At 50.0% G+C, this 13601-nt stretch overlaps 1 protein-coding gene across 1 annotated transcript in view; it reads right to left on the bottom strand.

Moving 5' to 3' along the window:
* Positions 1-13601, bottom strand: part of LOC308677906 (MAGUK p55 subfamily member 2) — a 78506-nt gene that overhangs the window by 21341 nt on the left and 43564 nt on the right. The window contains exon 5 of the mRNA XM_081344608.1: positions 1502-1651. Coding sequence (XP_081200734.1) covers positions 1502-1651 — 150 coding nt within the window. The remainder of the gene's footprint in view (positions 1-1501; positions 1652-13601) is intronic.

Here is a 13601-nt window from a genome sequence, read left to right as displayed (position 1 = left end):
ACATAGATTTTCTTCAACAAACATCTGTCCCCAGCCTGGTCCTTCAGATCTTCCAATGGTGCATCTATCTCCACTGTAACCCAGCACACCACTCTTGCTGCTGATCCTTCTCTGCTCTCTCCTTCCACTTTTCTCAGCATGAGACCCTTCCTTAGGAAGCTACAACTTTGCATAATGTGTCCATAGTAGGATAATTTGAGCCTGGTCATTCATGCCTTGAGAATTCAGGTAGGATATGCTCAATGATCCATTGATTTAGTTGCTTACTTATCCCTTCCTAGAACACACAGACACACAGACACAGACACAGACACACACACACACAAACACACACACACACACACACACACACACACACACACTACAATGAGATAGCACAGCAGGACTTGATGGGGGAGCTAAGAGTCTTTACCTTTCTAATATTCACATAATGTTTCGCATTTTCCGTTCAGTTACCAAGAGCATCTATTACTCATCCCTTAGATACCTCCCTCATGAATTGCAAAATGCAGTAGGTTGATGTATTGGGAAGGGAGACAGTTTGAGACTGGCTAAGAAGAACATGTAGAAGTCCTCCTAAGCTTCTCCAAGCTTCATATTCTTTTTTTTTAAAGGTGAATTTTCCTTTTCTTTTTTATTTTTCAAATACATGTTTTAATATCTATAAAGAATATAAGATAATGATATTCTTTAATGATAAAGATAATAAAGAGGGGGAAATGAAATGTGGACAGATAGCCAACACATCTTGAATAGGAAAACCTAAAATATCATATAGTTAATATATTCTACTACATAATGAAAAATTGTAAATGTTATACAGGATTTCATAAAAGTGAATTTTCCAAAGCACTTTCACAGCAATAGATGTTAGAGGCATCAGCTGGTCTGTGGTGAACCCTGCCAGGAATTCTATGGGAAGTATATGTCCATTTAAAATGTAGTACATAAGTAAAACTAAATAAAACAGTTCAGAAACACTTTAAAAGCAATGATAGATGACAGCAAAATTAGAAGCAGAAATTATAATGACAACGAATTCTCTTCCTTTCTATTCCCTTTTTCTAAGTCAGACATTTTCAAAACTTTAAGCATTCCTCACTCTGTGATCTTTCAGTTCCTCTCTACATTTTCGTCCCATATCATGTAGCTGGATAACTGGCTAGCAATTTATATAAATTTATATTCACTCAGGAATAGACTGCACTGTCTGGTGATTTGGAAATAATTTATTTCTAAACAATTAGATATTTATTTCTAAACAATTAGACTCAGTCCTCTCCATTAACAAAAGATGAATTTTCATTCTCATCAAACAACATAAATCTGCTTATATCAAACCTTCTTTTGTTTTGTAACACTTTCTTCAGGTGTCAAATATTAGATGGTAAGCTCTTTGGGGCAACGATTTTGTTCTATGTTTTTGAACATAATTTGTGCTGACACTATACATAAGCCAACAACTGGTATAAAATCCAACCTATAGAAGGTATTTGCTCACCAGGTGTTCGCCAGCAGTCTTACGAATTCCCACCATGCGTACAGCATCTGGTGGAACTGGCTGGTTGTTGAACATGGGGTCCAGGACAGGACTGGGTGGTGGAGTCTCGTAGCTCTTAGAGGCAACAGAATCATGGGTTTCCAAAAGGGACTGAGAAAAGGAAAAGAAAGGGATAGCGACAGAGCAGAGGGGGGGAGAAGGAAAGACATAATCAGCTGAGACCAGAAACTGGCAAATCAAACATATTGGGGGTGGGGGGTGACTAAGGCTAGGATGGGCAATGTCAGTGGGTATCCAAATGGTCTTGAATGCCAATGCCCATCCAGGTAGCTATCCAGTAGGAAGTTCACATTAAAGTAGAAAAATACGTCTCTCCTCCCCAAAACACTTTCCCAGGGAAATACTGTAAGCTGTTAGCTCAGTCATAAAACATTTAAACACAAAGAAATGTTGATTATAACATTAAATGTGCTTAAAAATGAAACAAAGACATTAGAAGACACTCTTACATCCAGAAAAGGTAACATTCCAACAGTGATTGTTCTTAAAGACTGCTTTAATTTAATAATCTATTGCATTTATAGTGCCATTTTCATTTTTGCCATTCTAACTAATTTTACTATAATCAAATCAACTATTAGATGAAATATATTGCATAGATTCAATATATATTGTGTATGGACATGGACTTGTATATTGTAATTTAATAATATAATTTACAGGTTAGAGACACTGCATCCTTCCCCCCTTTTTCAGGACAATCTTGCTGGCAGAGGTGGGTGCTGGTCAAAATTAAAGTGCCTCTGGAAAAACTCCTTCAATATTCCAAAGTAGTCCTTGCTTACTGTTGTTCAGGCCAGGTCCGGGATTGATCACATGGGGGGGAGCTGGGGTTGGTTGCCTCCGCTCTGGAGCGGGTCGTGGGACTACCTATTCCCACGATGTTAGGGAATGGCAGCAGGTGTACGAACAGAGGGCCGTATCGACATTCGGGAGTGTGTCTCTGCTATTTCCAAGCGGTGAGGCGCTCCGACCCTCTGTTTTTGCCCCGAGGTTCCGGGAGTGAGGATGTGCAGCCACCTGAGCTCCGGCCGGAGTACTTGAATGCCAGGTCCGTTGTCAATAAGGCTTCTCTCATCCGGGATCTGGTTGAGGGTGAGCATGCGGACCTGGCTTGCATCACGGAGACCTGGTTGGGCCCAGAGGGTGGTATTCCTCTGGTTGATCTTTGCCCACCAGGTTTCCGGGTGCTGCACCAGCCTCAGGCTCAGGGTAGGGGCGGGGGAGTGGCAATAGTTATGATGGAGACCTTGTGCCCGCAGGAGGCCACCGTTGTCCAAATAGTTGGGTGTGAGTCCCTCCTCCTGAGATGTGGTCCTAGGGCGCAGTTGGGCTTGCTGCTGGTGTACCTTTCGCCTAGTCGCACAGCAGCAGCCCTGCCTGAGCTTCTTGATATCCTCTTGGGGCTGGTGATTGAGTTCCCCAAACTTATGGTTTTGGGTGACTTCAATCTACCATCCCTGGGAGGATCATCTGAGTTAGCTCGGGAGTTCATGGCTTCCATGGACCTGACACAAGTAATTCAGGGACCGACTCATGTGGGGGGCCACACCCTTGATTTGGTTTTTCTATCTGGACGGTGGTTACATGATCTTGGTGGGGGTTCCCCAATTGTTTTGCCCCTGTCATGGACCGATCATCATCTCCTGTGGCTGGTCTTCCGTTTTGCCACTCCCCGCCGTGGGCTTGTTGAACCAACTAGATGGTTCCACCCCAGGCGCTTAATGGACCCTGACAGGTTCCAGGCAGCGCTGGGGTCCCCACCTGCCTCCTTTGCTCACAACTCGGTGGATGCCTTAGTGGAAGCCTGGGAAAAGGCAGCCACGGAGGCACTCGATCGAGTTGTACCCTTGCGGCCCCTGACCCAGTGCAGATCCCAGTGGGCTCCATGGTTTTCCGCGGAGCTTTGGGAGATGAAGCATCGGAGACGGGGCCTAGAGAGCTGTTGGAGATCCAGCTGGTTTGAATCCGACCGATTGCGACTAAGATCCTGTATCAGGTCTTATCTCGCGGCGATGAGGGTGGCAAGGTCTAATTACTTCGCCACCCTCATCGCGTCCGCAGATAACCGCCCGGCCGCCCTGTTTAGGGTGACCCGCTCCCTCCTTAATCAGGAGGTGAGGGAGGAACCCTTGCAGGGTTGTGCCGAGGAGTTTAGCCAACATCTGTCGGACAAAATCGCTCGGATTCGGACCGGTTTGGACTCTGACTGGGCAGAGTCTGACGATCAAGACATGGGTGGTCTTGTCAATGTTATCTGGGAAGAGTTTGACTCCAGAGAAAGTGGACAGGATTATGGGGAGGCTGAGCTCCACCACGTGTTTATTGGACCCGTGCCCTTCCTGGCTGGTTTACGCGGCTCGGGAGGGGACATGAGGCTGGCTCCAGGCAGTGATATCTGCATCTTTGAGTGAGGGTAGTTTCCCCGCCGTCTTGAAGGAGGTGGTGGTGAGACCTCTCCTCAAGAAGCCTGCCTTGGACCCAGCTGTGTTAAACAACTTTCGTCCGGTCTCCAACCTTTGCTTTCTTGCGAAGGTTGTTGAGAGCGTGGTGGCGCATCAGCTCCCTCTGCTCCTGGATGAAGCTGATTATCTAGACCCGTACCAATCGGGCTTCAGGCCCGGGTACAGCACGGAGATGGCATTGGTCGCTCTGGTGAATGATCTCTAGAGGGCTCGGGACAGGGGATACTCCTCTGTCCTAGTCCTATTAGACCTCTCAGTGGCTTTTGATACCATCGACCATGGTATCCTGCTGCGGCGTCTCAGGGGATTGGGAGTGGGAGGCACGGTTCTTCAGTGGTTCTCCTCCTATCTCCTGGGACGTTCGCAGTCGGTGTTGGCAGGGGGGCAGAGGTCGGCCTCGAGGCCTCTCGTTTGTGGAGTTCCTCAGGGGTCGGTCCTCTCGCCTCTCCTGTTCAACATCTATATGAAGCCGCTGGGTGAGATCATTTGTGGTTTTGCAGTTGGGAATCATCAGTATGCTGATGATACCCAGCTTTTTATTTTGACCCCAAACCACCCCAGTGATGCCCTCGATGTGATGTCCCGTTGCCTGGAGGCGGTTCGGGTCCGGATGGGGAGGAACAGGCTTCGGCTCAACCCTGACAAGACTGAGTGGCTGTGCGTACCAGCATCTCGGGAAATTCAGAATATTCCATCTCTTTCTATGGGGGGTGAGTTATTACCCCCCATAGATAGGGCCTGCAACTTGGGAGTCCTCCTAGACTCACAGCTTTCTTTTGAAGATCATTTAGTAACTGTGACTAGGGGGGCTTTTGCCCAGGTTCGCCTGGTACGCCAGTTGCGCCAGTTGTGGCCCTATCTAGACCGGGATGCCGTGCGTACGGTCACTCATGTGCTCGTGACCTCTCGGTTAGACTACTGCAACGCTCTCTACATGGGGTTGCCCTTGAGGACCACTCAGAGGCTCCAACTGGTGCAGAATGCAACCGCGAGAGTCATGTTGGGAGTCTCCCGATACTCCCATGTTACACCTTTGCTCCGTGAGCTGCATTGGCTTCCAGTTGTCTTCCGGGTGAGATTCAAGGTGCTGGTAATGCCCTTTAAAGCCCTACATGGCATGGGTCCGGAGTACCTTAGAGAGCACCTGCGGCCGGCATCAACCTCCCTCTGCCCAGTGCGCTCCCACAGAGAGGGCCTCCTCAGGGTGCCACCGGTCAGAGAATGTCGCCTGGTGGCCCCCAGGGGGAGGGCCTTCTCTGTGGGTGCGCCGGATTTGTGGAACCACTTACCGGTTGAGCTCCAGATGGCGCCCGACCTTCGCTCCTTCCGACGTGATCTAAAGACCTACTTGTTTGAACAAGCCCGCCTGGTCTGATGGGTTTGGGTTTTATTATTGCTTTTAACGTATTGTATTTATTGTTGTATTGTATTGGGTATTATGTTTAATCTTTTCTTAATTTTTGTATCTTTGTATTTTAGTATTTATTGCCCTGTTCACCGCCCTCCTTCGGGAGAAGGGCAGTATACAAATAAAATTATTATTATTATTATTATTATTATTATTATTATTATTATTATTATTATTATTATTATTATTGACAATCACTGTGACTCGAACTTTCAAGAAGCAATGTGGTCATAAGGTACAACATCATATGATGGCTCTGACCTACAATGCCATTTCCGGTGGTTCCAGTTGTCCTTGTTGGGCAAATCCCACATAGTCGCATGTCCCGTGATCATCATTTGCAACCTTCTGGAGACTTCCCCATTGACTTTGCTTGTCAGATGTCAGCAGTAATGGTTGCAAATAGTGATCATGTGACCATGGCATACTGTGATGTCATAATTGCAAGCCAATCACCAAGCATGCCAAATTGCAATTCCATGACCATGGAGATGCTGCAACAGCTTCATCCACAAGGATCTGCTATAAGTACCCCATGTTCAAATGGTCACTGAACATGTTAATGTTAAACAAGGACTACCTGTATACAATTTCTCGGGAAGAATAGGAGGAGGATGGCTACTCTAACAGCCTCCTATCTCACTCAAAGAATTTTGGTACCTACTTTCTGACACACCAGCACATCCACTCTGCTGGTTCCAAAGGCCAAATGGTGACTCAATAAGAGACTCATCTTTTCCATTTTGTTCCAAGATTTTAGATATGTAAACCAGTTTGTGATTCCAATTCATCTTATTATTCCTGTTCCCAGCATAGTCCTTGCTTCTGTTCCACCAGATGCATCTCGCTTTTCTTTTGTGAATCTTTGGTCTTTTTTTAGGTTGTCTATATCCTAATATACAATACCGTATCTGTTTCCTTTCATCTATCAGAAACTCCAATGTACTATGCTTGGCTGCCCCAGGGATTCCAGAATCCTTCAATTTTGTTCTTCTATGAAAGAGCTACCATATTTTCTGGCGTATAAGACGACTTTTTAACCCATGAAAATCACCTCAAAAGTTGGGGAGTCGTCTTATACGCCCAGTCGTCTTATACGCCGGAAAATCAGCAAGCCCAGGAAGGCACGCGCTCCCCTCTCACTGTGGAGGAAGCAGGGCAGGCTGGCGTCTGGCGGGAGCCGGCGGGGCAGTCCTGCACACGCACGCACGCGCAGGACTGCCCTGCCGGCTCCCGCCCGACGCTCTTCCCTCTTGAGGCAGCATCGCTCCCCGGCTCCTAAGGAGTCCTCAGGGATGCTGCCTCAAGAGCCATGGCAGGCGCCTCACACTCTTCCCTCTTGAAGCAGCATCGGCGGAGCTGTCCGGCGTCGGGCGGGAGCCGGCAGGGCAGTCCTTCCCTCTTGAGGCAGCATCCCCGAGGACTCCTTAGGAGCCGGGGAGCGATGCTGCCTCAAGAGGGAAGAGCGTCGGGCGGGAGCCGGCAGGGCAGTCTTGTGCGCACGCGCGTGCGCAGGACTGCCCTGCCGGCTCCCGCCAGACGCCAGCCTGCCCTGCTTCCTCCACAGTGAGAGGGGAGGGTGTGCCTTCCCGGGCTCGCTGATTTTCCGGCGTATAAGACGAAAAATCTTGAAAATCATCTCAAAAGTTGGGGGGTCGTTTTATACGCCCAGTCGTCTTATACGGTACTTGGTTTAGTACAGTCACAAGCTCCTGATTGCAACTCCCTTGTAGGAGTTGTGTCAAAAGACTTTCCTTGACTTGTGAATACCTTGTATCTTTCCTATCTCTACCCAGCTACTGTACTAGGCAGGCTCTAAAGACTTTCCTGTGGACTATATATTGTCATCAATGGGTTGCTGAATATTTTGCCTTAACTAAATCACTGCATTCTTTCATTGCAGAAACCACTTCCAATCCGTTACAGTGAGATGGGGAAGCAGAACTAGCAATTGCTCTTTTAAGCATACGTTTTTTGCTGCCCCCACATTAGGATGACCTTTAAAAAAATTACACTGTATTGTGATGAACACCAAGGACTGCAAAGAAGATGCTGATTCAACTGGGTCCTCCACCCCTCATCCAGGCCAGCTCTCAATGAAGCTTGATCCAATTGTCAAAGGATTTCCATCTTGTTTCCTCAAATTTCATTCTTTTCTTTGGTGGCTTTTGCCACCAGGATGCCTCTAGAAAATTGAATGCTGGATGTTCTGTGTATTCCCTTCATGCTGTTCTTCTTTGCCTGAGATACTTAAGATTTAGCACCTGTTGCTCTTACTTATGCCTGCTACTTGACAGTGGGACAAAGTGCAAATATTTATGCAGATTCTAAAATATGCTTATGGCATTTAACATTCCTTTGGTACTCTCTGGCAGAAGAGACAGTTTCTAACCTCTGCAGGAACCTCAGATTCCCATGCTCCTTTAATTCATGCTTTGCTTCAAGTTCTTTTTGCTATAAAATAGCTATTGTCTGGGGTAAAGCACACAGCAACAGATGATTCTGAAGTTGTTAGTGGAAATCAGCGCACTGGTGGACATGCACACTGGCGCACAAAAACCAAGACTATAGTAATCTTAGGAGCCATACAACCCAGAGATTTGCTTGGAGCTTACCCTCAAGCTCTTATGAACCTGTACCTTCTCTTGTGAATACTGTTGTTGAAAATGTGCAGGGAATGCAGCAGAATCCCCACGGTTCTAGCAACTTCTGAACAGAGGCCCAGTAGAATTAGTGAAATACATGTTTCGTATAATACATAGGGTGTCCCACACAAAGAGGGGAATGGCTTAGTCTTTTTTGTCTGACTGATATTCTCTTCTTATCCATCATTGGTTACGCTCATTCTGGATATGCCATTACACAACATGGATTCATGGGAACCTACCAATTCCATAGCCATACTTACGTCTCTGAGACTTACAGATGGAATTTGCATTCTTCATGAAAAAGTGGGCTCTGGTTTTTGGTGGTCATGGACCGTACTTTTTAAAGATAGATGGAGACGTACCGTGTCACCATGCTGATGACAGAGAAATAACTAAGTGATTTTGTTTCTAGGGAGACTTGCCTTATTCATCAGATTGTCATACAGATACTCATTCCACCATTTAGAAAACCAAAACCAATTGCAAAGCTTTGGATGTTAAATTATAATTCTGCACTCCTTATCCCTCAAAGGCTATAGTTATATAGAAGAGTAGAACCAAGATATTAAAACTCAGTTAACTAAAATCACAGCAGATATTGGCCTTGTTAATGGCCAGAGGCCTTCCCTACATTGTCATGGAAATCAGAACACTCCCCAGCAGCAAACTCTCCTCCCCTTTGAAAGTGTATTTACTTAACAGATGCCAGGACCAACCAACCTCAATCAACAAATGGCAAAAAGAAACTAAGATAACTTGGACAATGTGTTGATCAGTATTGTTTGTCCCTCACATAAGAAACACTTCCAATCATTGTAGTAACAACATGCCACTCTATGTGGCAGTGTTGCTCAACCCTGATGATTTTAAAATGTGTAGACTTCAAGTCCCAGAATTCTCCAGCCAGCTAATCTTAAAGTCACCAAGAATGAGAAACACTGCCCTATGGTCCAGAAACTACATTCGTCTCCAAAGATACTGGAAAAATCATCTGCCTAGGGCTGCACCTGCCAAGTGTTGTTGACCCCTCACATTGCAGTGATCTGCCTGAATGCATTACACTGCTAGTTTTCACTCAACTATTTAGATTTACTGCAGAACCTTTGAAGCCTCTTCTTCAACACAATACTCTTTCAGCTCTTCAGAATTTTTTCTGCTTACTTATGTTAAATGATCCCTAGCTTTATACACGGTGGCAATTCAGAAATAAGCCTCCATTTGAGCATGTGCGAGAAATAGGTGGGGATAGTGACGCCCGTCCTATGGTGGAGGAGTGGAAGGAGAAGGTGGTTGTTGCAGTTGGCTCGTCCGCTAGATCAGTTGAAAATGAACCAGTTTTTTAAATGAAACAGTGACCTGCATTGCCACAACTTTGATGATGACAATGCCCTTCACAATGCTGTTACAGGGTGGCTTCATTCCCAGGTGGGAGTTTTTTTTGCAGAAGGAATTTCAAACCTTGTAAGACATTATGACAAGTGCCTCAATTTGAATGGCAATTATGGCAAAAAGTAATGTAATGTTGTAGTTTCTAATGTGTATAATACAAGTTCTCTATCTGCGAGTGTCTGTCATTGATAACCAAATGGAGGTTTATTTCCGAATTGCCCTCGCACAATTTGAATATTTATGATGGGGTAGAAGATTGAGTCTTGGGATAGAACATGCTGAATGCTGTATTTTGCAGAATAGTGAAACTATTACTTAGGAATCACCCTTCATTAAATTTGAAAACCATTTGCAATGAAATACGTATAGGATGGGAACAGCAGGAAAAAGAAAGAAAAAAACATCCCTTTTGCTTGTCTGAGTTTGTGCTCATTCATTCAATAAAACTAAATGGGTAGATAAAAATATTACAAGTAAACATATTTTAAAATCCTATTAGTTGCATTGTGGGTAAATGAATATTGCCCAAGAAATTATCTTTTACGGGAGAAGGAAGGAATTCCCTCAGGTTGTACAGATTTATCTCTTGAACTCTACCCAAATAAAATGACATTCTCTGCACAGATTAGAGCAGAGTACATTCTCCAAACCTCTCCAAACCATTACCTTAATTTACTCTTACAAAACAACAACATTCACATTAGTAACTTGATAGAAGGCCTCATTTACCACTTAGAATGTACGGTAATTGCAACTTTTCTTTAGCTTCTTCTAGCCCATGGTCAAAATTACCGTATATACTTGAGTATAAGCCGACTCGAGTATAAGCCGAGACCCCCAATTTCACCCCCAAAAACTGGAAAAAGTTATTGACTCGAGTATAAGCCGATCCGCCGTTCTGCAAGCCTCTGCCGCCAGCAGAGGCTCGATCCGCCATTTTGCAAGCCTGAATACACAGGAATACCCTGTGTGGCCGTGGCTCGTCGGCAGGTCTCCGTTCCTCCTGCCGACCTTTGGGGAGGTTTGGGCGCCTCCCCAAACCTCCCCAAACCTCGGCAGGTCTCCGTTCCTCCTGCCGACCTTTGGGGAGGTTTGGGCGCCTCCCCAAACCTCGGCAGGTCTCCGTTCCTCCTGCCGACCTTTGGGGAGGTTTGGGCGCCTCCCCAAACCTCGGCAGGTCTCCGTTCCTCCTGCCGACCTTTGGGGAGGTTTGGGCGCCTCCCCAAACCTCTGCAGGTCTCCGTTCCTCCGCGCAGACCTGCCGACCTTTGGGGAGGTTTGGGCGCCTCCCCAAACCTCGGCAGGTCTCCGTTCCTCCTGCCGACCTTTGGGGAGGTTTGGGCGCCTCCCCAAACCTCCCCAAACCTCGGCAGGTCTCCGTTCCTCCTGCCGACCTTTGGGGAGGTTTGGGCGCCTCCCCAAACCTCGGCAGGTCTCCGTTCCTCCTGCCGACCTTTGGGGAGGTTTGGGCGCCTCCCCAAACCTCGGCAGGTCTCCGTTCCTCCTGCCGACCTTTGGGGAGGTTTGGGCGCCTCCCCAAACCTCCCCAAACCTCGGCAGGTCTCCGTTCCTCCGCGCAGACCTGCCGACCTTTGGGGAGGTTTGGGCGCCTCCCCAAACCTCGGCAGGTCTCCGTTCCTCCTGCCGACCTTTGGGGAGGTTTGGGCGCCTCCCCAAACCTCCCCAAACCTCGGCAGGTCTCCGTTCCTCCTGCCGACCTTTGGGGAGGTTTGGGCGCCTCCCCAAACCTCCCCAAACCTCTGCAGGTCTCCGTTCCTCCGCGCAGACCTGCCGACCTTTGGGGAGGTTTGGGCGCCTCCCCAAACCTCCCCAAACCTCGGCAGGTCTCCGTTCCTCCTGCCGACCTTTGGGGAGGTTTGGGCGCCTCCCCAAACCTCCCCAAACCTCGGCAGGTCTCCGTTCCTCCTGCCGACCTTTGGGGAGGTTTGGGCGCCTCCCCAAACCTCCCCAAACCTCGGCAGGTCTCCGTTCCTCCTGCCGACCTTTGGGGAGGTTTGGGCGCCTCCCCAAACCTCGGCAGGTCTCCGTTCCTCCTGCCGACCTTTGGGGAGGTTTGGGCGCCTCCCCAAACCTCCCCAAACCTCGGCAGGTCTCCGTTCCTCCTGCCGACCTTTGGGGAGGTTTGGGCGCCTCCCCAAACCTCGGCAGGTCTCCGTTCCTCCGCGCAGACCTGCCGACCTTTGGGGAGGTTTGGGCGCCTCCCCAAACCTCCCCAAACCTCGGCAGGTCTCCGTTCCTGTTTGGGGAGGTTTGGGCGCCTCCCCAAACCTCCCCAAACCTCGGCAGGTCTCCGTTCCTCCGCGCAGACCTGCCGACGTTTGGGGAGGTTTGGGGAGGCGCCCAAACCTCCCCAAAGGTCGGCAGGAAGAACGGAGACCTGCCGAGGTTTGGGGAGGTTTGGGGAGGCGCCCAAACCTCCCCAAAGGTCGGCAGGAGGAACGGAGACCTGCCGAGGTTTGGGGACGTTTGGGGAGGCGCCCAAACCTCCCCAAAGGTCGGCAGGTCTGCGCGGAGGAACGGAGACCTGCCGAGGTTTGGGGAGGTTTGGGGAGGCGCCCAAACCTCCCCAAACAGGAACGGAGACCTGCCGAGGTTTGGGGACGCGCCCAAACCTCCCCAAAGGTCGGCAGGTCTGCGCGGAGGAACGGAGACCTGCCGAGGTTTGGGGAGGTTTGGGGAGGCGCCCAAACCTCCCCAAACAGGAACGGAGACCTGCCGAGGTTTGGGGAGGTTTGGGGAGGCGCCCAAACCTCCCCAAAGGTCGGCAGGTCTGCGCGGAGGAACGGAGACCTGCCGAGGTTTGGGGAGGTTTGGGGAGGCGCCCAAACCTCCCTAAACAGGAACGGAGACCTGCCGAGGTTTGGGGAGGTTTGGGGAGGCGCCCAAACCTCCCCAAACGTCGGCAGGTCTGCGCGGAGGAACGGAGACCTGCCGAGGTTTGGGGAGGTTTGGGGAGGCGCCCAAACCTCCCCAAACAGGAACGGAGACCTGCCGAGGTTTGGGGAGGTTTGGGGAGGCGCCCAAACCTCCCCAAAGGTCGGCAGGTCTGCGCGGAGGAACGGAGACCTGCCGAGGTTTGGGGAGGTTTGGGGAGGCGCCCAAACCTCCCCAAACAGGAACGGAGACCTGCCGAGGTTTGGGGAGGTTTGGGGAGGCGCCCAAACCTCCCCAAACGTCGGCAGGTCTGCGCGGAGGAACGGAGACCTGCCGAGGTTTGGGGAGGTTTGGGGAGGCGCCCAAACCTCCCCAAACAGGAACGGAGACCTGCCGAGGTTTGGGGACGTTTGGGGAGGCGCCCAAACCTCCCCAAAGGTCGGCAGGTCTGCGCGGAGGAACGGAGACCTGCCGAGGTTTGGGGAGGTTTGGGGAGGCGCCCAAACCTCCCCAAACAGGAACGGAGACCTGCCGAGGTTTGGGGAGGTTTGGGGAGGCGCCCAAACCTCCCCAAACGTCGGCAGGTCTGCGCGGAGGAACGGAGACTTGCCGAGGTTTGGGGAGGTTTGGGGAGGCGCCCAAACCTCCCCAAACAGGAACGGAGACCTGCCGAGGTTTGGGGACGTTTGGGGAGGCGCCCAAACCTCCCCAAAGGTCGGCAGGTCTGCGCGGAGGAACGGAGACCTGCCGAGGTTTGGGGAGGTTTGGGGAGGCGCCCAAACCTCCCCAAACAGGAACGGAGACCTGCCGAGGTTTGGGGAGGTTTGGGGAGGCGCCCAAACCTCCCCAAACGTCGGCAGGTCTGCGCGGAGGAACGGAGACCTGCCGAGGTTTGGGGAGGTTTGGGGAGGCGCCCAAACCTCCCCAAACAGGAACGGAGACCTGCCGAGGTTTGGGGACGTTTGGGGAGGCGCCCAAACCTCCCCAAAGGTCGGCAGGTCTGCGCGGAGGAACGGAGACCTGCCGAGGTTTGGGGAGGCGCCCAAACCTCCCCAAACAGGAACGGAGACCTGCCGAGGTTTGGGGAGGTTTGGGGAGGCGCCCAAACCTCCCCAAACGTCGGCAGGTCTGCGCGGAGGAACGGAGACCTGCCGAGGTTTGGGGAGGTTTGGGGAGGCGCCCAAACCTCCCCAAACAGGAACGGAGACCTGCCGAGGTTTGGGGAGGTTTGGGGA

The sequence above is a fragment of the Vipera berus genome, assembly GCF_964194415.1.
Source record: "Vipera berus genome assembly, chromosome: Z".
Lineage (NCBI taxonomy): Eukaryota > Metazoa > Chordata > Lepidosauria > Squamata > Viperidae > Vipera > Vipera berus.
Note: the sequence above shows the minus strand (reverse complement) of the source record. Positions and strands in the feature narration are given on the sequence as shown.